At 35.1% G+C, this 21,448-nt stretch overlaps 2 protein-coding genes across 6 annotated transcripts; one reads left to right on the top strand and one right to left on the bottom strand.

Annotated features, from left to right (window-relative positions):
* The first annotated feature begins 551 nt into the window (after positions 1-551).
* Positions 552-16,777, top strand: ABRAXAS1 (abraxas 1, BRCA1 A complex subunit). 4 transcript variants are annotated; one of them, XM_039845627.1, is made up of 10 exons: positions 591-702; positions 985-1,133; positions 2,606-2,696; positions 5,348-5,384; positions 8,093-8,159; positions 9,924-10,117; positions 10,876-10,995; positions 11,164-11,248; positions 13,356-13,470; positions 13,847-16,777. In XM_039845627.1, the coding sequence occupies exons 3-10, from the start codon at positions 2,666-2,668 to the stop codon at positions 14,275-14,277; spliced, it is 1,080 nt and encodes a 359-aa protein (XP_039701561.1). In that variant the 5' UTR covers positions 591-702; positions 985-1,133; positions 2,606-2,665; the 3' UTR covers positions 14,278-16,777. The 4 variants fall into 4 exon arrangements, with proteins under 4 accessions (XP_039701560.1, XP_039701563.1, XP_039701561.1 ...); XM_039845626.1 differs by lacking the exon at positions 985-1,133 and having other exon boundaries at positions 552-702; positions 13,847-14,829; XM_039845629.1 differs by lacking the exon at positions 985-1,133 and having other exon boundaries at positions 581-702; positions 2,610-2,696.
* Positions 16,622-21,420, bottom strand: MRPS18C (mitochondrial ribosomal protein S18C). 2 transcript variants are annotated; one of them, XM_039845630.1, is made up of 6 exons: positions 21,169-21,418; positions 20,125-20,177; positions 18,475-18,558; positions 17,388-17,445; positions 16,816-16,875; positions 16,622-16,737 (listed from the first exon to the last, which is right to left on the bottom strand). In XM_039845630.1, exons 1-6 carry the CDS (start codon positions 21,266-21,268, stop codon positions 16,661-16,663), a joined length of 432 nt encoding a protein of 143 aa, XP_039701564.1. In that variant the 5' UTR covers positions 21,269-21,418; the 3' UTR covers positions 16,622-16,660. The 2 variants fall into 2 exon arrangements, with proteins under 2 accessions (XP_039701564.1, XP_039701565.1); XM_039845631.1 differs by lacking the exons at positions 16,622-16,737; positions 17,388-17,445 and having other exon boundaries at positions 16,819-16,875; positions 21,169-21,420.
* Between the last annotated feature and the right edge of the window lie 28 nt (positions 21,421-21,448).

Below are 21,448 nucleotides of genomic sequence, written 5' to 3'. Positions count from 1 at the left end.
TTAAAAATCTGGGTATTCTTTAACCCGAGTCCTTAATTTTCTAAAAGCAAACACTCCAAGAAACCCAATTCGTCTCCCGTTCCCACCATCCTCCTCTTCCCCAGTTGAACGTCGCTGGAGAGTTCTAGAAGACACAATCTTGAAACTCTGTTAGTATTTTAGCAATTTCGACAATGGGTAAAGGGCAGCATCATGCAGTTTGAAACCATAAACGCGGCATATCCATTGTAGCATTACAATGTCACTAAGCCATGCTTCTTTTCTATCAGCAGTGTTCATTTTTAATAGTTTTGTACTTATACCACGGATCCCTCAGCAGCAGCTGGCCACCAAAACGCGCTCCATGCCCTCCCAAGTCGTCAGGGAAGCCGGGGAGGAAACCCCTGGCGCCGCGCGGGGAGGAACACAGGACCCGCCCTGCCCCGCACAGCCGTTCCGCCTCGTCCACCCCAACAGAGGGCGCTCTCGCCTCCAGGCCGGGGCCTCCGCTGAGCGCGCCGCGGCCAGAGCGCAGGCGCAGGCCCCGCCTCCTCGCTCGGCCCCGCCTCGCCCGCCTAAGGCTCCGGATCCGCCGCGTCCGGCTCCGCCCCTCCTGCTGGCTGCGGCGCCAGGAGCATGGAGGGCGAGAGTACGTCGGCGGTGCTCTCGGGCTTTGTGCTCGGCGCGCTGTCTTTCCAGCACCTCAATACGGACTCGGACTCGGTGAGCCGAGGGGCGGGGCGGGGTCCGGCATCGCCTCGACTGAGGCCCCGCGTCGGTGCCCTCCCCGCCGCCGCTGCCCGGGTCCCGGCCCGCGAGCTCCCCGACGCCGCCGCAGCGCCGGCCTCAGCCTCCGGGCTCTGGCTTCTCCCGCTCCCGGGTGGCTCGAGGTGTCCTTCCCGCCCGCTAAGTCTTTTCCAGGATTAGCCTTTCTCTTGTAGTCCATGTTTATTTCTCTCTCCCAACCCTAGTGTCTCACACACTCCCATTTCTTTCTTTCAACAGTTCCCCTTTTTTTCTGATTCAACTTGGTTGTGAAAGGCTAGAAAGTTTACGTAGCGTTTTCTTGCTACCGCTAAGAAGGTTGCCGGTTAACTCCGTTTCACGTACCTACCTACAGACGTTTTCAGACAACCAAATTTTTTTCATGCAGAGTATGTGCTGCTCTTGTCGAAATGGTAGGGTGGGAAAGGAATAAGAGATGTTACATCCAGTGGCTATTTTTTGGGAAACCTTAATAAATGAAAAAGCTTACTTTGGTATCGGATGTCTGACTTCAGTTTGCATTGGTATTAAATTGTAAGGCCTCACCTCGTTCCTTTCCTGATGCTTTCAGTTATAATTTAAATATTTGTTTTCAAATATTAGATATTTAAATGTTTATTTCATACTAGTTGCCTTGGTTCAAAACCTCTGGATGAAGTAGTGAATAAGTACAGTGCCAACTTTTAAAAATTTATTGTTATGAAATTTAAAAAACTGGAAAACTGAGTTCGAATAGTGTCTTAGAGTGTTTAGTAACTTGCTAATACAATTTAAGAGAATACCATACTGAACAAAGTCTAGTAATTTCTTAAATAACCTTGTAGATTAATACCTAGCAAAGAGCGAATATATGACAATTTAAAATGTATGTAGCTGTGAAAATTATTTCAGAATGTCATAGCAGTATAAACAATGGGTCTTTAAGTCCTTTGCAGCTTAAAAGATTAGCCCTTGGAAAGTAATCTAGTGTTAGGCCCTTGTTTCTTAGATCTTTTTCCTAAAAGTCTTTAAAGGGTGATTTTCTGGATAGTTTTATTTGCATTGTCCCTGCTTCCTTTCTCCAGATTTGTCTAGAACACTACAGTGTAGAGTTCTGGATTGTTCTCCCTTGATTCCAGTAAAGACTCACATTGTGGAAACATTCCTTTTGTGCGCTTTAATGAAATGGGGGAAAGAAGCATTCTTAATTATAAAGACAAGATCTTCATTGTCTATTAAGCACAGTAGGTCTTTAAATGTGCCAAGCGAAATAACTGAATTCTCCAAAATTCAAAGAAGTCACTATTGTGGCAAAATGCACATATTTTTTAAAAACTCGGGGCTCACAGCTCCCCTTTTAAGAAGCAGACATTGATACCGAATTCCAAATCTTTAATATTTTTCACAATTTTTAATCTAAAAACATTGATCATTGTGTCATTTCATAGCTCAGAAGCTTCCACTGGCTCCCAGAAGTACATGCCTTTAATTCAGAGTCCTTGGCTAGTCATTCAGGATGCTCCATTATTGGGCTTATTCCTGTCTATGACTTCCTGACAAATGGGAGCTTTCAGTTCCAAGGCAAATGACTCTGTTCCTTGTTCCTTAAGCACTGGGTGCTCATTTCTGGCTTTAAGCCTTTTATGCTTCCAAGTGTGCTAAAATACAGTGGTATTTACAATCTCTTCATCTCATTTTTATTTCATTGTTTGTGTTTCCCAGCTGAACTGGAAGTGCATCTGGTCTTTCTTTTCTGTGCCCCGAGCTGGTAGTACATATTGTATACATTGTAAAATAACTTGAGAAATATTGGTTAGTTAAGTGACTGAATGATAGTTCTTTCAGTGTATTCCATATACTTACTGCTTATTTTTATACATAGGAAGGTTTTCTCCTTGGGGAAGTGAAAGGTGAAGCCAAGAATAGCATTACTGATTCACAAATGGATGATGTTGAAGTTATTTATACAATTGGTGAGTCACTTATTTCTGTGTCCTATTTTTCATGGTTTATGCTGAAAGGGATCAGAGCATGAATTGCTTTTAAATTCTTAACAACAGATACAGATTTTTAAAAGCAAATTTTAAAAGAATATATTGCACTCATTTCTCAGTTAAAATTATGGCCATCATCTAGTCTTAAGCAGGAAACAGTATGGGACATAAGCAGATAAGATTACTGTGGGGAAACAAGGATGAAATAGCTCCTGCATATATTTAAGTGGCAAGAAGACGGCCCAGCAAAAGAAGGAACCAAAACTAAGAAAAAAGGTAAAAGTTTAGACAAAAACATTAAATGCTGCAGAAAAGTTGGAAGATGAGAACTGAAGCAGCTCAGTGATTATATAGTTGAAACTCTTGTAATTTCTGGAGTGTAATAGGGAGAAGACCGGACTACGAGGGTTTGAGGAGTGAGTGGTGAAGCAGCTGTTCTTTCAGGTGGGGAAAAAAGGGAAAAGGGAGCTTTAAAATATATAGGGAGTTTTCTGATTATATATGGTTTTTTCTAAGCATATTTTTTAAAACAAAATTGGTGGTGTACTTTATAAAAACTTTGGCCTCATGACTTCTTGTGTCATGACCATTTTCTCATGTCAAATAATTCTCTAAATATCATTTTTTATAACTGCATTGTATTCTCTATGGCCTTACTCTTATGGCTTTATTTAATTTCAGTCCTTTAAATAAGTAAATTATAATCAGAGTTATTTCCAATTTTTCATTATAAGTTTACTACAGTGAACATCCTTGTACATACTTTTCTATATCTATTTTAGATATATTCATATTATAACATCTTTCCAGAAAGATTATATCAGTTTATACTCAGTATTCATGTCATTTTTTTGCCACTTTAAAAGGTTGAAAATATAAGTACATATATGTAAATTTATATAGATATGTATACAAATGTATGTATGTATAAAATAAATATATAAATAAATTTAATCTCACTCATTAGTCTCCTCTATGGTAACCACTATTGGTTTCATAAAGTATTATTTCTTAATAGATACATTTATAAGATTACTCTAGGGAAACAAGGATGAAATAGCCCCTGCATATATTTAAGTGGCAGAAAGATGGCCCAGCAAATGGGATCATACTATACATGGATATTTAGAAGATATCATTGGTGCAAAACAGTGTCAATGTATAATTTGTCATTCTTTCTGATGGCTTCATATTCCTATTGTAAGGATGTACCATACTTATTTAAATAACTATGAATGACTTTCTATTTTTTGTTAATACAAAATAATAAAATAGTGAACATTTTATTGTGCATATATCTTTGTGCCTTTGAGTATATCCACAAGTCACATTCTTAGAGGCAGACCATTGCTTTTTGGAAAGTCATGCCATCTTAGATTCCTCCACAATATGTGAAAGTGCTTGGGTCCTGATAGTCTTGCATCACTAGATATTATCAAGTCTTTTAATCTTTGCTAATTTGATAAGTGAAAAAAAATCTTTTTAATTTGCATTTGTTAATTACAACTGAGGTTAAGTGTTTATGTATTTGACCTTTTGGGGAATACATTTTTCTTTGAAAAAGAAAAGCCTGTTCCATGCTTTGACTATATTTCTCCTGGGCTATTTTGCTTTTTCTTATTGATTTATAATATCATATTATAACATAAGAGAATTGGTGTTTGTCATGTATTACACATTCATTCGGTTTGTAATTTTACTTTGTGTTTTAATTCTGCTCAGACAGGAGCCTTAAAAGCAAGCCCTTAGGGCATTTTTCCCCCTAATTCAAATTAGTATGCTGCCCAAAGTATGAACATATTTTGAGCAGTTTAATTAAGCACCTATTTATTGAGCAATTCCAATGTGCCAGGAACAATGCTAATGTTTAAGGTATTAGGCAAGTGCTGTAGAAACACCCAAGTATTTGCTCAAATTATTTTAAAATACTGGATTACTTTAAGACACACAATAACAGGTAAAATCCAAGATCTAGAAATTACTATATTGCTTTGGTTAATGAGATTTTCATCATTTTTAAACTTTCTTATCTATACCAGAGAATGTTTGGCTGTTACCAGTTACAAAGACTGGTTCTGTCCACAGTGTTTTTTCAGACAGAGGGATTTATCCGAGGGTAGCATATATTTGCTAGAAGAAACATGTCTAAAGAGGATGATCATGTTTCCTATTTAGATGTATTTCTAGTGACAGAATAAAACTCACCTCTTAAAAGATGTTGAGAGTTTTTTTCTTGATAGTCTGTAGTTAACATCGACAAATCTTTTGTGAAACTAAAGATATAACAGTTCTTTTTATCAACTAAGTAAAATTAGAGCATAACCTTTTTAGAACTCAACAAAAATATACCAATTTCAAATTTATCTATTGTGTTATCATTATTAAACATTTAGAAGGAATATAACATTCTAGTTACGAGTGAGGCTCTGGGTTTGAATACTGGCCCTACCACTGGCTTAGGAGAGCCACTTAATCTCTCTGTACCTCTTTAAAATGGAAGGAATGATAACATTTGTCTCGTAGGTTTGTTAGGATTAAATGAGATAATGGTAAAGTACTTCCTGGCATGAAGTGTTCAATATGTTATTCAGACGACAATGTAATCATAACTAAAAATTATTTTTTTCCAGACATTCAGAAATATATTCCATGCTATCAGCTTTTTAGGTGAGTAGTAAGAGCAAGTAAATGATCCACTGTGAAAATTTTTCTCTGCAAGTGAAGTAATTTTTAAAACTAACAAGGTATCTTAGTTACCAGTTATACATGGTGGTACTGATTAAAATGAAAGATTTTTTAAAATTACATGAAAATTCACTTGTCAATTTTACCCTAATAGTTCTTTCTCTGTATTTATGTGCTTGCTTTAGCTGGTCTCCACTGCCTCTCCCAGGTGCCAGTTCACCGTGAGGGTTGCTTTGCCTTCTCATGCCCACTCATCTCATTGCATATTTTAAACTCAGTGACACATTCTTATACATCAACAGGAGCCTTTTTTCTACCCTTTTATTCTAGTTTATCTTCTGTTTCCTCACTTATCATATTTTTAAAGTTATCTTTTGTCTATTAACTGGTTAAATTCTTTAACTTACTTCCTATTGCTTTTCTAGGGTGAAAATTTGTGTTCTTAGTCCTACAGATAGCAGTAATATTGTTAGCCCTAATATAGGCTGTGATGTTTTTTAAAACTTTATTGAAGTATTTGAAAATTTTTTATTGTTATGTACATACAGAAAAGTACACAAAAAATGAATTTTAATAAAGCAAACACTGGCACCCTTACAACATGGTGTAGTTTTATTGAAATAGCTTTATGAAAAATCATCTTTATTTTCTTATAGTCACACTTATGTACACATCACTAAGGTTGTGTAAGTTGCAGTGGAGCATATGGTTAAGGTGAGAAAGATCTATGGTAGAGGATGATAGAAATAAAGGCATAGTGTAGTCTTATACTGCTGTACCTAAAAGAGGTATAGCTCCTATAGTGCCTAAATATAATGGATCTACAAAAATATTGGTTGATGACTAAGGGATTCTTGGTGGAGACTCATAAAAAGCACTTCCTTAAAGGACTATAGACCAGCAAAGGATTAAGAAGGGAGAGTCCAAAAAAAAGTGATTCAATATCTTCTGGTAACCATCTTAAATAATTAGACCGAGATGTGGTTTCATAGTGTAGCGGTTAGCACGTCTGCTTTACATGCAGAAGGTCCTGGTTTCACACCAGGATTTCTTGAGTTCCAAGCCAATAGCATACCACATTGTTTCTTCCTCGTTTTAAATAATATAGGTGAACATGTTAAAAACAGTCTTCTAATACCATATTTCTTGGAGTCCAAATTGGATAAGCTTTAATATCCAGTTTTATGTTCTGATACAGAGGGTGACAAAGTATGGTCCCATGCCCGTTTTTATATGGCACTCTATCTCTTAATAGTTAATATCTTTTTTAAGGGTTGTAAAAAACAACAACAACAAAAAACAGAGGAATATGCAACAAAGACTATGTGTCCAGCAAAACCTAAAATATTTACTATCTGGCCCTCGACACAAAAAGTTTGCCAACCCTACTCTAATACATTTCTCAGAGTTTTCCACAGGAATACACTGATTCGCTTACCTCAGGAATCTGGGGGAAAGTTCCTGGAAAACAGGCCATTAGAGCCTAAAACTTAATATCACCTTTTAAAAAATTATGTAATGTAACATGAATTCTACTGCACAATATATCTATTTCAATATTAAAATGCCCTCCTTAACAGAAACATCACATAAAATCAGTGCTTGCACAGAAGATGTACACCATTATCCTGTTCTGGTACGTTGCCTTATACTCCAGTTTGAGAAGCTCAGAAGTGGACTTTCCTAGAGAAATACAAGAATAAACTCTTGTATTTAGAGTTTTCATGTTAGAATAATAAATAGTAAAATGGATCTATTTTATCAGCCGAATATCCCCCTTTGGTAGATGGAATACTTTATTTTGTATCTCCCATTAAAATTTGAATGGAAAAAATTTTAATACATCTTTGTTAGTTAAAAAGAAAATATATTGCCTATTAGGATGTATCTTTTCAGTTTTATGTAACTTAATTTTTTTCAGTGTACAGATTAGAATTATCAGTAAAAGCCCATTACAGTGACTATTATTTGTAAAGGATTTTGCATAACATATTTCACCATCATAGAAAAGAATATTATTTATCTCAATGAATGTTAAAAAGAGGAAAATATTACTTGTAATCCCTGTTATTGGAGGGGAAAGAAGGCTGGAAGTAAACACGCTTTATAATTTTTAAAAATTGTCTTTTAAGTTTCCCTACATCTTTGGCATTCCAACTACAGGACAAAGACCACTAAACTAAACCAATACCTATTCTTTTCCCGCCTCCCCCATCCCCCCAAAAAAAACAACCCAACGAACTCCTATAACATTTCTTAATTTGATACAAGTATGGCTTTTGAATAAATTCTCCTTTTGTTATTATGCTTCATTATTTTACATACTCTTGTATATATCAATGTATTTTTTTTTTTTAAGTTTCATTAAGTAAATCGTGAATGAATTGTGAACTGGCTATGTACCTGTATTTAATAAATCGTTTTGTTTTAGGTTTTAAAAAAATGTAATGCCTAAACTTATCTCCTGAAGTTTCTTCACTCCTATTCCTTTTTCTTTGCTTATGGACATCATATTTCTACCACTTTAAGTCTGTTAATTTGAGAACTTTCTCTATTATTTATTTTAGAACTTCATCTGACAGGCAAGTAGGTATTGGTTGGAAGTTAGGTTAGGAGTAACTAGAAGTAAAGGTGCTAATAAAATCATATTTTTAGCTTATTTGAAATGCCTTTAATTTTGGCTTTTACAGCTTTTACAATTCTTCTGGTGAATTAAATGAGCAAGCACTGAGGAAAATACTATCAAGTGTTAAAAAGGTATTCTTGATTTACCTTGTCTTCTTTTGGTATTATAAGTATTACTTTGAGTTCATAAAAATATGTACTACTTTGACAAAACTTTTAAGCAGCATTTGTCTTCATAATGTTCTATAAGGCAGGTGAGGAAAGGCTTGTTCTTTCCAGAAATTCAAAGGAGTTACTTAAAAGTAAAACTAGTCATTAAAAGTATTAACCTTAAAAAAAAGTATTAACCTTGTTCTCATCCTTGGAGTTATTTCTAAACAGAACCTGTCTCTAATCCTGATGTAACAGAAACATATACATAAATTGGATTCATCAAATGAATCTTCGGCTAACAACTGTTCGAGAACAATGTTAACATCACATGTAGGAATGCAACGTTTTCTAGAATTTGACATTTTCAGCTATCGAAAATTACTATACTTTGTAAATGGAAATACCACTACTAAAAACAGAATGCTATAAGTAGAATGATGTCATTTGTTTCCAGACTATGGATATACTAGAGCAAGGTGAAAATAATAACAAAAGCAAGATATTTTGAGGCTAATTTTGGGGGTAAAGTTAGGACCATAATCGGCAAGTTATCAGGGTAAACACTGCACCTGCAAGTGCCGCCAGCGAGTTTGCTTGGGGCAAACGGGAAATGAGTTAATCAATTACTGTTTTATATAGCTGCAGTTACTAATTTTTATAGTGCAGGGATGATTTCCTACATAGCACCTTAATTTGAATCCTCCGCAGCATACTTGGTGTTCAGTTAAAACTTATTGAATAACTGAAATAGATTTTTTTCCTAAATACAGAATTTTTTTCTGGGTACTTTTTTCTTAAAATTTTAAATCTGACTTGACAATAAAAGTAAATTCAGTAAAAGAAATTTGTTTCAAAAAAAATCCTTTGTTGAAAATGCTTAGTCTTTCCCCTACGATTATATTTGGGTATTTAAAAATGTACCTATAAAAGTTTGTTTTAAAACATAATTTTAATTTCCTCAATTTAAATGAACAGATATGAAAGTTGCTGAAACTGTCACAGATGTATCTCTAAGCAAAGTGGTTGTTTTTCTCTTTTTTATGCTTATTAAGTTTTCAGCAAATGAGGCTTATTTTTCCAGTTTAAAAAGATAAAGTTGTAGTAATACAACATGTTTAGCATGTTACAGCTTATAAAAGCCTTTTACATGGTCTTATTCAGTCTTGAAACCAACTCTGTGGGGTAGGTGATATTCTCATATAAATTTCAGTTTTGAAAACTATTAGGTTAAGCTTATTTATTTCAGTTATTTGGCAAACCAAGTATCCATACAGGAAATTGTTGTTTTCATTGACATTTTCTTCATTTAAATTTTGACCAAAGATTAAGATTTTGCCACCCTGAATATGCCCAATCTCATCTGATTTCAGAAGCTAAGCAGGGTCTGGCCTGGTTAGTACTTGGATAGGAGACCACCTAGGAATACCAGGTGTTGTAGGCATTAAAAAAAAAAAGATTAAGACTTTAAGATAGCAAATGTCATAAAGAAACTAAGGGAAGTTAAGAATCTACATTAAGTAAAACTAGCCCTATAACTGAATGGAAAGTAATTTAACTCCAAGTCAGTTTGCATACTTTATAAAAGTGTAAAGTGTATATTTAAGTGTATGCTTGTTTAAATATGCCCCAAACCTTGCTGAATATTAAAGGCATTTTTAAAGCTGTCAATTTTTTTGTTAACAAGACACATCATAATTGTAACCATGAAGGTATACACCTGATATTTCCTGTATTTTCTTTCAGGATGTGGTTGGTTGGTACAAATTCCGACGTCATTCAGACCAGATTATGACATTTCGAGAGAGACTGCTTCACAAAAACTTACAGCAGCATCTTTCAAGCCAGGAGCTTGTTTTTCTGCTGTTAACACCGAGTGTAGTAACAGAAAGCTACTCTACCCATCGGCTGGAGCATGCCTTATATAAACCTCAGAAAGGGTAAATGTTGGCCAGTCACTAGCTATCTTCAGCTAATAGAAAAATATACCCAATATTTTTATAGTACTTTTTGCAGCTTACCAAGTATTTTCATATGTTGTTGCATTAGATTGTCATAATAATACACTGAAGTCTGTCTTCCCATCTGATTTTTATAGATGGGAAAACAAAGGTCAGATAAGGAAATTAGAAGCCCAGTGTGGAATGTTGACTTGTGTTTCTGGTACCGAGGATTTGCTTTTATTTACCATAAGATGGAAAAAACTATGTGCTTTAGATACTAGTTGGTAAAGGATATAATGTAGAATGTAAGCCTCGGCACTTGAGCAGCTCTACTGTAACCTCTGTGGGGAAGCACGGTAGTTCTTGATGGCCCACCAGAATGAGTCAACAGGGACTCCCCACAGGCTGTGTACACAACATTTTCATGGACTATGAGAATTAAGTTGAGAGTACCAACTAATGTTAATATTATTTATGGAGGACAGGATCTCAACAATACTGCCTTTTATATGTGCTTATCAGTTAAAATAGCCATTAAAGTATTTTTTTTCACATAATTATCTTACACTGTATATACTTCGCAACTTTTAAAAGCCATTTTCCTCAAGTCAGTAAATTCTGTCTTCAATAAGTAGTAAGGAATGGCAATTTCTGTTTGTTTTTTAATCTTGTAGGAAAAGGTAGTCTATACTAATAAGTAGATGCCAATCTTTCACTTTATTCTAAGTTTATGTTTAAAAATTTTATTTCTTCAGACTTTTTCATAGGATACCTTTAGTGGTGGCCAATCTGGGCATGTCTGAGCAACTGGGTTATAAAACTGTATCAGGGTCCCGTATGTCCGCTGGTTTTAGCCGAGCAGTCAAAACACACAGGTGAGATTCCTCAGTTGCTTCCTCACTAAACTTATTCCTATTCAATTTTTGATAACTTAAAATCAGCAGCATATCATTTATGATTCTTCCTTTGCTCAACTACAAAGAAGTTTTTCATCATATAATTAAATGAATTCTGTACACTGAGGAAATGGTAATTTTTTACAGCCCTGAATTTTTTAAAGAAGATGGATCTTTAAAGGAGGTACACAAGATAAATGAAATGTATGCTTCTTTACAAGAAGAATTAAAGGTAAATTAACTTATCTAACACTTAAAGACCACTTCTAGTGTTCATATCAAATTGATCACTGAAATTTTTTAGGGATAACCTGACATTTGATTAGATTTATATTTTAGTTTAGTTTAGTTTAGTTTTGGTAACAAAGACCTCAATCTATGGCCTTTAAATACAGTAGCCACTCATACTATATTTTCCTGTTATCGTCATTCTAGGATCCACATTATAGAAGCAGCCCTTATGTGGCACAAGAAAGCTAGTGGTTACTCACAACATCTCTTAAAACTGCTCAGGCCTGTCACTTCCACTCATATTTCATTGGCTGGAGGATATCACATGACAACAGGCAGGGATATATAATCCTTTTACAGGATAAAAAGGGAAGCAAATATTTGGGAACAAAACAATCTACCACAGTACTCAGTTCTAGCTAACTGTGGCAGTTCAGGTCCTTTGAGTAGACATCAAGATGGGTTTAGACAAGCAAGAGATATATTGGGCCTGAGGATAGAGAGGAGAGAGTACCTGAGAAAAGAAACAGGGAAGGGAGGATGATTGGGTAGGACAGGAAGCTTTAGACTGCAGAGCTAAAAAAGTTTCAGCCAGGCTGATGTGAAGTCTTTGAGCAAAGCTGTCCTGTAGGAACAGACTTGTAATAATACTCTCAATGTACTCAGTTACTAAGCCTAGGGGAAGTCTGGCCCAAGCACAGAAACAGTAGTGGACCCAAAAGGTTGGCAGCTGAGGCTGTCAGTCAACTATGCTTCCTCTAGATGGAGATCTAGGTAGTATATTTCCATGGCCAGCCACTACACTTATCAATATAACACTCTAAGAGAGATGGGTTTAATACATTTTACACACTCCTACTATGGATAATATAGGAATTTTAGAAAAGAGAGAAACGCCTAGAATTCCACCATTGCAACATAACTACTTTTACTTCGCCATACTCTCCAATTCTTCCCTAATGTATACATGCTTTTACATACTTGACAGTGAAGAGGGCATATAAATGTTTCATGATTTTTATTTACTTGATATATCATTAAACATTTTTCATGTTGCTACATATTCTTTTCTTTTTAATAGCAGTGTATTTCATAGAGCAGTATATTAGAACTCTTAGGTTAAAAGTACTAACTTGGGCTAAAATAGGGAAAGTAGAGGTATGTTACAGGAACTGTATGCAGAAAGCAGCTGAGCTTCAGGAAGGAACTGGAATGAGGAGCTGGAGTGCTATCAGAACGTTTTCTCCCTTTGTGTCTGCACATTGGTTTCTTCACAGTAACTACAGATCTGTTTACTCACCCACTGGAAATGAGAGAATGGCCAACCCACAGCTCCTGCATTAAAATCTCTTCTATTCAAGAGATTAGGGTTTGTTAATATGCTATGTCATTTCTCTGCTTGGGTCAGCTAGGGTGAAGTTGGTGAAGAGGTTACTGGCAAATCCTTAACAACAGGGCGAACAAGTTCGTGAGAAATAGGCAGAGCAGACATCCTAAAAAGTATCCACTAAAACTGGCTATAACAACCTAATACCCTATAATTGGAAAGCAGTTACTTTTGATTTGATATTCTAAGAAACATCATCCTATATAAATTTTGTTAAGCTACATCCCCAAATGAAATCACTGAGTCAGAGGATGTTAAACTTCAAAGTGATGACACAGGCCAGTCTAGTTTACAAAAGTTTCTTTTATAGGAATTATAAAATTCCTATATGAAAATTATTTCATAACACTAAAATATAGTCGCTTTTCTTTAATGTTAAATGTTGGTGGTAACTATGCACCTTTCAAATTAGCACAGTATTTTTTGTTTCAAAGTGAGTTAAATATATATTTTTTTAATTCTGTGTATTATTAAGGAAATAACTGGTACGATAAAGCTACATATAAATGGGAAGTTAATACACCTGTAAAGCTTTTTATAACATATAAAGTATCATACAAATGCTTGTTGTGGAGTTCCTCCAGAAAACAGCAAAATTAAAATTTTTTTAAAGGCAAATAACATTTGATATTATGTACCATGAAGGATTTTATATTATTTGTGAACCTAGACTGTAGTATACAACTTGGAATTTTATCTGTGCCCTTAAATTATTTTATAGAGTATATGCAAAAAAGTAGAACACAGTGAGCAAGCAGTAGAGAAACTACTAAAGGATGTAAACAGATTAAAACAAGAAATTAAAAAAAGAAAACAAGCTCAGATTGAAGCAACACGTAAGTAAAAAATTCACACATTACTACTATGCTTTCAAAAAATTCTGATTTGAATTGTGAATGAGCCAACTGCACTAATGAATTTGTCCACTTTAACATTAAAAGCAATCGTTATTAATACTTTTAAATCCCACTGAACAAAGAACAGGGTACTATTGTAGCTACACTATTATTATTGATATTAAAGAATATAACTGATTTTCTTAGAATATTGTGGCATGAGTTACAATTTGGGATTATGCATGTCATTTTTCTCACTTTAGATAATTTGAGAAAACTGTTAAAGAGTTTTTGACTTAACCATACTAACAAGTAGGTAATTATAAATGCTTTGCAGAAGAAATATATGTTTAACTGTTATTTTATTTTTGTTTAGGAGAGAAGAATATCCAAAAAGAACCTCAGGAGAACACTTTTCTTTGTCAAGCTTTACGGACCTTTTTTCCAGATTGTGAATTTCTTCATTCATGTGTTATGTCCTTGAAAAACAGGCATATTTCTAAAAGTAGCTGTAATGCCAACCACCACCTCAATGTGGTAGACAACCTGACCTTAATGGTAGAGTACACTGACCTTCCTGAAGCTAGTCCAGCTAGTAGTACTCTCCAGCTGAAGCGTAAAGCTTTAGATACAGATGACAGATGGCAATTCAAGAAGTCACGGCTGTTAGAGATACAAAACAAACTATCTAAAACAGATACTGATAGTAGTAACCAAGAAAAAGCATCCACAAGCAGCCCTGAAACAGATGAAGACTTTGAGAAAATGAAAGGTTCTGGTGATTATCCACAGTCTCCTACATTTTGATTCTTTTAGGCTGAAAGATTTTTGATTGGCTAAAGGGTCAAACATTTCTATTGTTTTTGCTATATTCAGCTATTTGCAGTAACACATGAATAAGTCCCTAGTGCATTTATTTTATAAAGTACTTTAAATATCAGATACTTTTAAAACCAAAATCGTTTGCCCCTTTTATTAAACTGTCGAGAGAAGTTTAAATATATTTTAAACTTGTATAGCATTGTTTAGAATTGGGAGACTAGCCTTATTTTCACAATAGAAATAAGTCTAAATATGAAAATGTATTTAATTGTTTCTAAGTCATTACAATTCCTACTCCTTAAATTATGATAAGTACATTATGGCTAGGGTTGCCAGATAAATGCTGAACACCATACAATATTAGGTACATAGTTATATTTAAAACTTATTGTTTATCTGGAATTCAGATTTAATTGTATGTACTGTATTTTTATCTGCTAAATCTGGCAGTTCTAATTATGGCACAACTTAATGCAGCACGGCGTAGTGTGGTTTCTTTAAAGTGAAGAATTTAAAGAAACTTGCAAAATAACCTAAGTACAAAATGCTAGTAGCTGTTTTTCATTTTAAAGCAACCTCCATTTCCAGTCTTACTCAGTTGTCCTAACTGCACCTAATTTGACAACTTTTTTTAAAGCTATTTTTATTGTCATTCCAAAGCATTTAGTTTTTATTGCAACAGTAACTTTCTTTTTAATGCTCATTTTTCATCAATACAATAAATACAACTAACAGGTCTGGGTACAAAATAACTGATTCTAGGCAATGCAGAACTCAACAGGTAGGAGAGCCTTGGGCTTCAGTAATTTTTAGGAAGGATGTAAAGCCCCATTTTAATCCAGTGAGTTGGTTAAGTGGAGGTTGGCTTAGAGCTTTTACTGTTTTTTGTATTTGTCTTTTCCATAATTGTGAGACTTTTCCATGAAGCATACACATCACATGAAGCCTTCGTGTTTCACTCACTAGATGAAATGCTAACACACTTTCACCATTGCTCTTCCATCTGTTACTTCCTAAGTGATAGAGCAAATTCATAGGTTAGATAGTATCAAAAACTATCATCTTCTACGTATGTGTTAACATGCATTAGTTACCGTCGGGTGCTTATGAAGCCCACATAATACCAGGGATGATTTGTACAAATAATGAATTTCTTACTGGGATTGTTTTACTGGTTATATAAGCAGCACTGTGGTGTTACGAAGGGCAAGAGGGGAAATAGTTCGTCAGTCTGAACCCTAATTTAAAAATAACCACAAGTATCACCATGGCATATAGAACTTACCATATAGAACATAATGACTAAATGCAATCAACAAATGAACAAAACTGGGTACACAGGCTAGACTAGGTACAGCAGAAGCAACAAGCAGCCAACATGTGCAAATGTCTTCTCTAGACAATAGCTTGAGATTTTTCAAAGACATATTTACTCAAACTGAAGTCTAAACGTGCCTTCAGTGTTCAATTTACTAAAATGCTATAGAGGTACAAAACTATTTAGCTCATACTTTTGCACAGCAATCCATCTCTTTGGAAGAAAGCAATACTAAACTTTCAATCATAGAGAAGCTTGCTCAGGTCATTAGTACACAGCTGAACTTCCACAATTGAGTTTGATGGCCCAACTTTCAGGGTATTCAATGAAAAGGAGGAACACTGTCCTTATAGGACATTTACTTCCAGTTTCTCTCCATCTTTTGACAATTAGTTTTTATCACTGGAGTAAGATAAGATGACATAACAGATTGCTTATGGATTGGTTTATTTAAAGGCCACTACCAGTTTCAGGATATATTACTCCAGCAATGTTAGGTCCCGTGACAGCACCACTATCCACCCAAAGTAACATCTCTAAAAGGGAAGACCTATTGTCTTAGACAGGCATACCTGTAATTGCTAATTAGAAAATCTCCTTGAGCAATTTCAAGTCCACATTGTGTCACAGGGATTTTTACATTATACAAGCATTCCACTTTCTTGCATGCATATACCTAAAATTCTATTTACAAGACAGAATCTGGACCTAAAGTAAAATTCCAATACAAGTCATCTCTTCCGTATTTAATATCCAATTATCAGTGTTCTATTATTGTATTAGCTATCCTACAGTACCAGTTTTTTAATTCATGTATGTAAAATGTAATGAGTAGTGTTTCAAATAATCAGGTTTTATTGAACATTCACTGGTATGGACAAGAAACTCCCCTTTTTTACTCAAACTTTTTCTTCATACGATTTCATATTTAAAGCTAAAAACTTTATAGTTTGTGAAGATTTAGCCTATTTTCTAAAGTTTATTAAATCTTATGGTTTGAGTCAACAACCATTTATTGTAAAAATAACTTTATTGATAACATTAGATAATTTAATCCCGATATTTGATATTACAAACTTTAGGGTCTTTGAGATACACAGGATCCTTGTATGTAACTGGCATAAAACCTGTAAAGAGATAAATAAAGTTCACAAAAAATGAGCAAAATTTTGATTAGCCCAACTCATTTTTTCAGATGTTCTTACCCATTATTTGAGCTCTCTTAATAGCTTTTGTGATTTCTTTTTGCTTCTTCCCACAAAGACCTATAGAAAAGGATTTCTTATTCATAAAAACATACCAATATTCAAAATACATATAACAATTGTCTACGTCAAGGAAGGATTGGAAAACCTGTAAATAGCCAGACAGAAAGTATCTTAAGCTTTGCGGGTCATACAGTCTGTTAGAACTTCTCAACTCTACTTTTTTAGCTCACAAAGCAGCCAGCCATAGACACTATGTAAACTAAGCTATCTGGTTTGGCCTATGGGAAATATGCCCACTTAAATAATAGTCTCGGAATGACTATAGAATACTCCAAAATATCAACACAATTTTTTAAACACAAGTATTCTACATGTTGTCAATTTATAGTTACCTCTAAGCATGAGACATACAAAATAACACCCCTTTTGGCCTAAGAAGATGCTTTCTTAATACTAAGCTTTCTAATAGTGATTTATAGCACTATATGGAAATTTGCCAGTTTTCTTAACAGAAGCAGATTTATGTAATTCTGATCTACACTTAAGTTGCTATTAAGGGAAAACAATACCTGTTATGTGCCTTCCATAAATGCAGCCAGTAAATGGAGAAATAAACTGGGACAAAAGCTGTTTGAGTTTTATTTGGAAAGGAAAAAAAATTTACATTAATACATTTGTTAACCTTGATTGTGTAAATTTTTTAAAAAGCATACCTTATATCACACCTTCAAGTTATATGGTTAATAAATTTCAGACAAACTTCATAAAATATGAAAATACTGAACTATGCTCATCTTATTAATGGATCATCTTTTTAAATAACTAAATTATTAAACATCTCTTATACATTGTGTCCAAAAAAGTGTATACAGCAGATTAATGAGTATATTCTTTCAGTTTTAAAGTTGTTTTCTTGACTTTTTCAAGAGATACTTTTCTAAAATACTGCTGTTCACAACAAGGTACTAAAACATTTCATCAACCATGGTAGGCTATCACAATATCAGATGACAGTGAGGTCTTCAAGAGGTACAGATAAAAAAATATCAAGCCACTTGCTGTAATTTATGTTTTGTCAATTTAAATTCTTTAATGCCTTCCATGTGCCAGGCAGTATTCTTGGTACTATGCATAAACCTCCTAATATGTTGCATTGTAAGATTTCTTGGCTTTTCTCCCTCTAAGGCAACAACTATCATTTTATACTACTGTCAGTGTACTTAACTCTAGCATCATTCTCTACCCCAGATTTGCCACTTCATTTGCTGAGTTGCTGGATAACAGATAAAATTATGTTTGAAGCAGTGATATTGGTGATGAGGTACAGAGATCAACTTCACCAGAGGAGCTTTTTCCAACTCAATTCCAACTGAGAATTACCACTATAGTGAGCTTTTGTTAAGACACTGGGACAGAGAAAGAAAATAGGAAGAAATACTGAGCTGAAATAATAGTAAATGAGGGAGAGCCAAGGAGTTATTAGAATACAACAGAAATGCCTTATACACAGAAATATAACCAGATTTGAAATTACAAAGTTGCTAAAACAGCTACCCCTACAAAAGCCTGTTATAAAAGTGACTTGATTCTCTTTAGTTAGGACTAATATAAAGCACCTAAAATCAAGTATCACAGTAAAGTAAAACCAGATCTTACCTGCACATTCTTATAATCTACACGTTTTCCACACAAGACACATTTTTTAAGAGGCTCCTTATAAGGATTTTCCATTGGAACAGGCTAGAATAAAGGGGGAGAAATCTGGTAATACAGTTTAATGTGTTAATTTTGAATTAAAAAAAAAAATTTAAATCTTAAGGTTACCACATTTAAATCTATCAAAAGAATCAGTTGTACCTTACTGTGAAAAGGAATCAACAACAGCTTAGCTTATAAAGGAAAAATACTTCTGAAAAAAATTCACTGTTGTAAAAATTTCAGTGTGCTTGTCCATATTTTGTAAAAGTTCTTTGTCTTACTTTGGCTAAGGAGGAATAGTCATGAGGATTTGGGGATAAAATGTAATCTTTGGAGACAAAAAGGTTTATGGGAGAAAAAACTTCAAGTCTATAAGTGATTCCTCAAATGTTTTTGTCCAGATTTTAGGTGACTAAAAATTCTTAGCTTTAAATTAAGAAAACTTACAGCACAATGGCTATCATATGCAATGCTTAAATTAGAATCTCTAAATCCATTCCCATATTTGTTTTATCACTATTTTTCCGTTATAAAACAATGTCCCCATGGTTCACTGTAAATGTAAGGTCCTTTGATTACAATTTTGTGGCTCCCAGACTGCTTAAAAAGTTTGTGGCAGCCTTTTCGTCTTTTCTTTCTTCACTACTGCCTTTAATGTTTCTGTCACAAGCCTCCCTCCTACAATCAGTATAAGCATCTCTAGTTTAGATTCTTAATTTAGAAATGGCTTTGAAGTCCTTGAACCTCTGTAGTTGTATGTAAAATTAGAAATGAGTGGGACAGTGTGCCTTTTTCCAAAAGAGTCCATAGCTTTCATTAGAGTCTCTGTGCGGTTTATGACCTAAAAAGAGCTCTAGTAATTTTCTTTACTCTCTTGAACTATGGTGTAAATTAGACCAACACAGATGCTCAAAGGAACTAGAGGAGTTCTTTTGTTTTTTTCCAACCCCCCCAAATTTTCTTAATCCAATTTATTTTCAGCTCACATGTATTAACTAACTATATTCCTTCCCTACACGTTACTAAGTGCTTTGTATGATCTGATTAGTGTCAAATTATCTTTGCAATGTAGCAAGAAAACATACTGCTGAAGTCCAATGCTAGTACTTAAAACCCATAAAAATACATCTACAGGTTAAAAGAAACTGTATTTAATATCCTGGTATAAAACATTAATTTCGATCCCTCATTTATTAAGACACTTCCCCCCGCCTCATGATAAATGGGACAAAGATAGAATTGAATTTGAAATGGGGAAGAGAGCCAATCTGCAATCTGTAGGTAAGCTTTTGTACAAACCCTTTGTTAGATTATTTGCAATTATTTCATCCACCAAAACTCCCTTATCTAGTCCCTAAAGCACATATCTTTAAATTTAAGATCTAAGAAGAGAAATATAGCATTACAGAAGCCATGCTTCTTGCTAGGAATCTAGGAATTCTCTCACTTCAAAACTCAAGTGACTACTCCTCAATGAATTACAATTTCACACTCAGACTACTGATTATGGTTTTGTCCTCCAGCTGAATTCTATTCAAATAGCTAAAATATAAGAATTTGGTCATATTTGCAAATGTCTTACAAAAAGAAAGAAAAAAACAATCTTACCAGGTCTTCATTGCTGGCTACCTGTTTATATTGCGAACAACTTCTCCACAGCACTGCAAGTAAACATACCAATTCTTTTTGTTAGGTGAGTAGCTAAAGAAAGTGTTTTTTATGGAGGCAAGATGAATCAAGGGACACAGTATAAATAACAGGTTTTATATTCATCATACTCACAATGACCGGATAAAAACCTTTTGATTAACACAAAGACAATATGGATGTGCCATCGGGAGCTTTGGAAAAGGGGCATATACACCCTTTCACCACCCATAGAACTCTCACCTGCTCTCTTCCGAAATTTATTTTCCCTTAACTCCAGGTTTAGAGACAGATTTTTAATGCGAATACTTAGGGGAGAAGCAACGGAAAGGCACTGCACCAAAGGGAAAATGAATAAGAGAGCCCTTAAAGAGAGTACTGACAGAGAAGCACACAGAAGATAAATGTGCAGAAATGAGATTCGAGGGCCTATGTCACAATTTCGCCCTGATCTGGGACCTCAGACATCTGGAATTTGTCCCTGGATACTAAGTTCACCTGGAGACCTTAGGCAAGTCCCCGCCAGCCTCTTTTTGATAATCACCCCATTAGTTTTGTTTTTAGGTGGTTTTTTTTTTCAGGTGAAGCAACCCTTGGTTGACCTCACAGATTGCAAGGATCCTGTCAGCTTACGATCCCTTATTACTTTTTTTTTTATTGTTATTTTTTTAAAGCCTATAGCACCTGGTCTTTCTAGGTGGTCTCCCATCCAAGTACTAACCAGGCTCGACTTTGCTTAGCTTCCGCGATGAGACTGGATCGAGTTTTTTCAGGGTAGCATGGCCTTAGACTTTTTTTTTTTTTAAGTGTGCTGGAAAACATCTCACGTCCCCTTCAGTTTTAAAATACTAGTCATGGGCCATTACAGATTCCCCCCTATCTTGGATAAAGTCTTAAATCGCCTAGAAACCGGCGCCGCTTAGCTAACAGTGGCGACTCTACTGACCTTAGGACTAAGGCAACAGCTGCAATGCTACAAGGGAACATAAGATATGGAGACTTTACCCGCCTGAGTTCCGGGATTTGGGAGGCAGACAGCAGCCGTTACAAAGTGGATCAACTTTCTTCTCCCTAGACCACTGCAAGCATCAACCATTGCAGCCATGGTTCCTCGTTCCTCCTCTTTCTTTCCTCTTCATAAATCGTCCTCACAGTCTTTTCCGGTGTTCTTCCCCTGTTTCCCCGAGTACTCCACTTAAAGGTTCCGCTAGCAAAGCCTAGGGCCAGTGGCGGGAGCGGGGAGTGGGCGGGTTTTTCAATGCGCCTGCGCAGCACCTTTACGTTC

Source organism: Pteropus medius, unplaced genomic scaffold (genome assembly GCF_902729225.1).
Source record: "Pteropus medius unplaced genomic scaffold, Ma_sr-lr_union100, whole genome shotgun sequence".
Classification (NCBI taxonomy): Eukaryota; Metazoa; Chordata; class Mammalia; order Chiroptera; family Pteropodidae; genus Pteropus; species Pteropus medius.
Note: the sequence above shows the minus strand (reverse complement) of the source record. Positions and strands in the feature narration are given on the sequence as shown.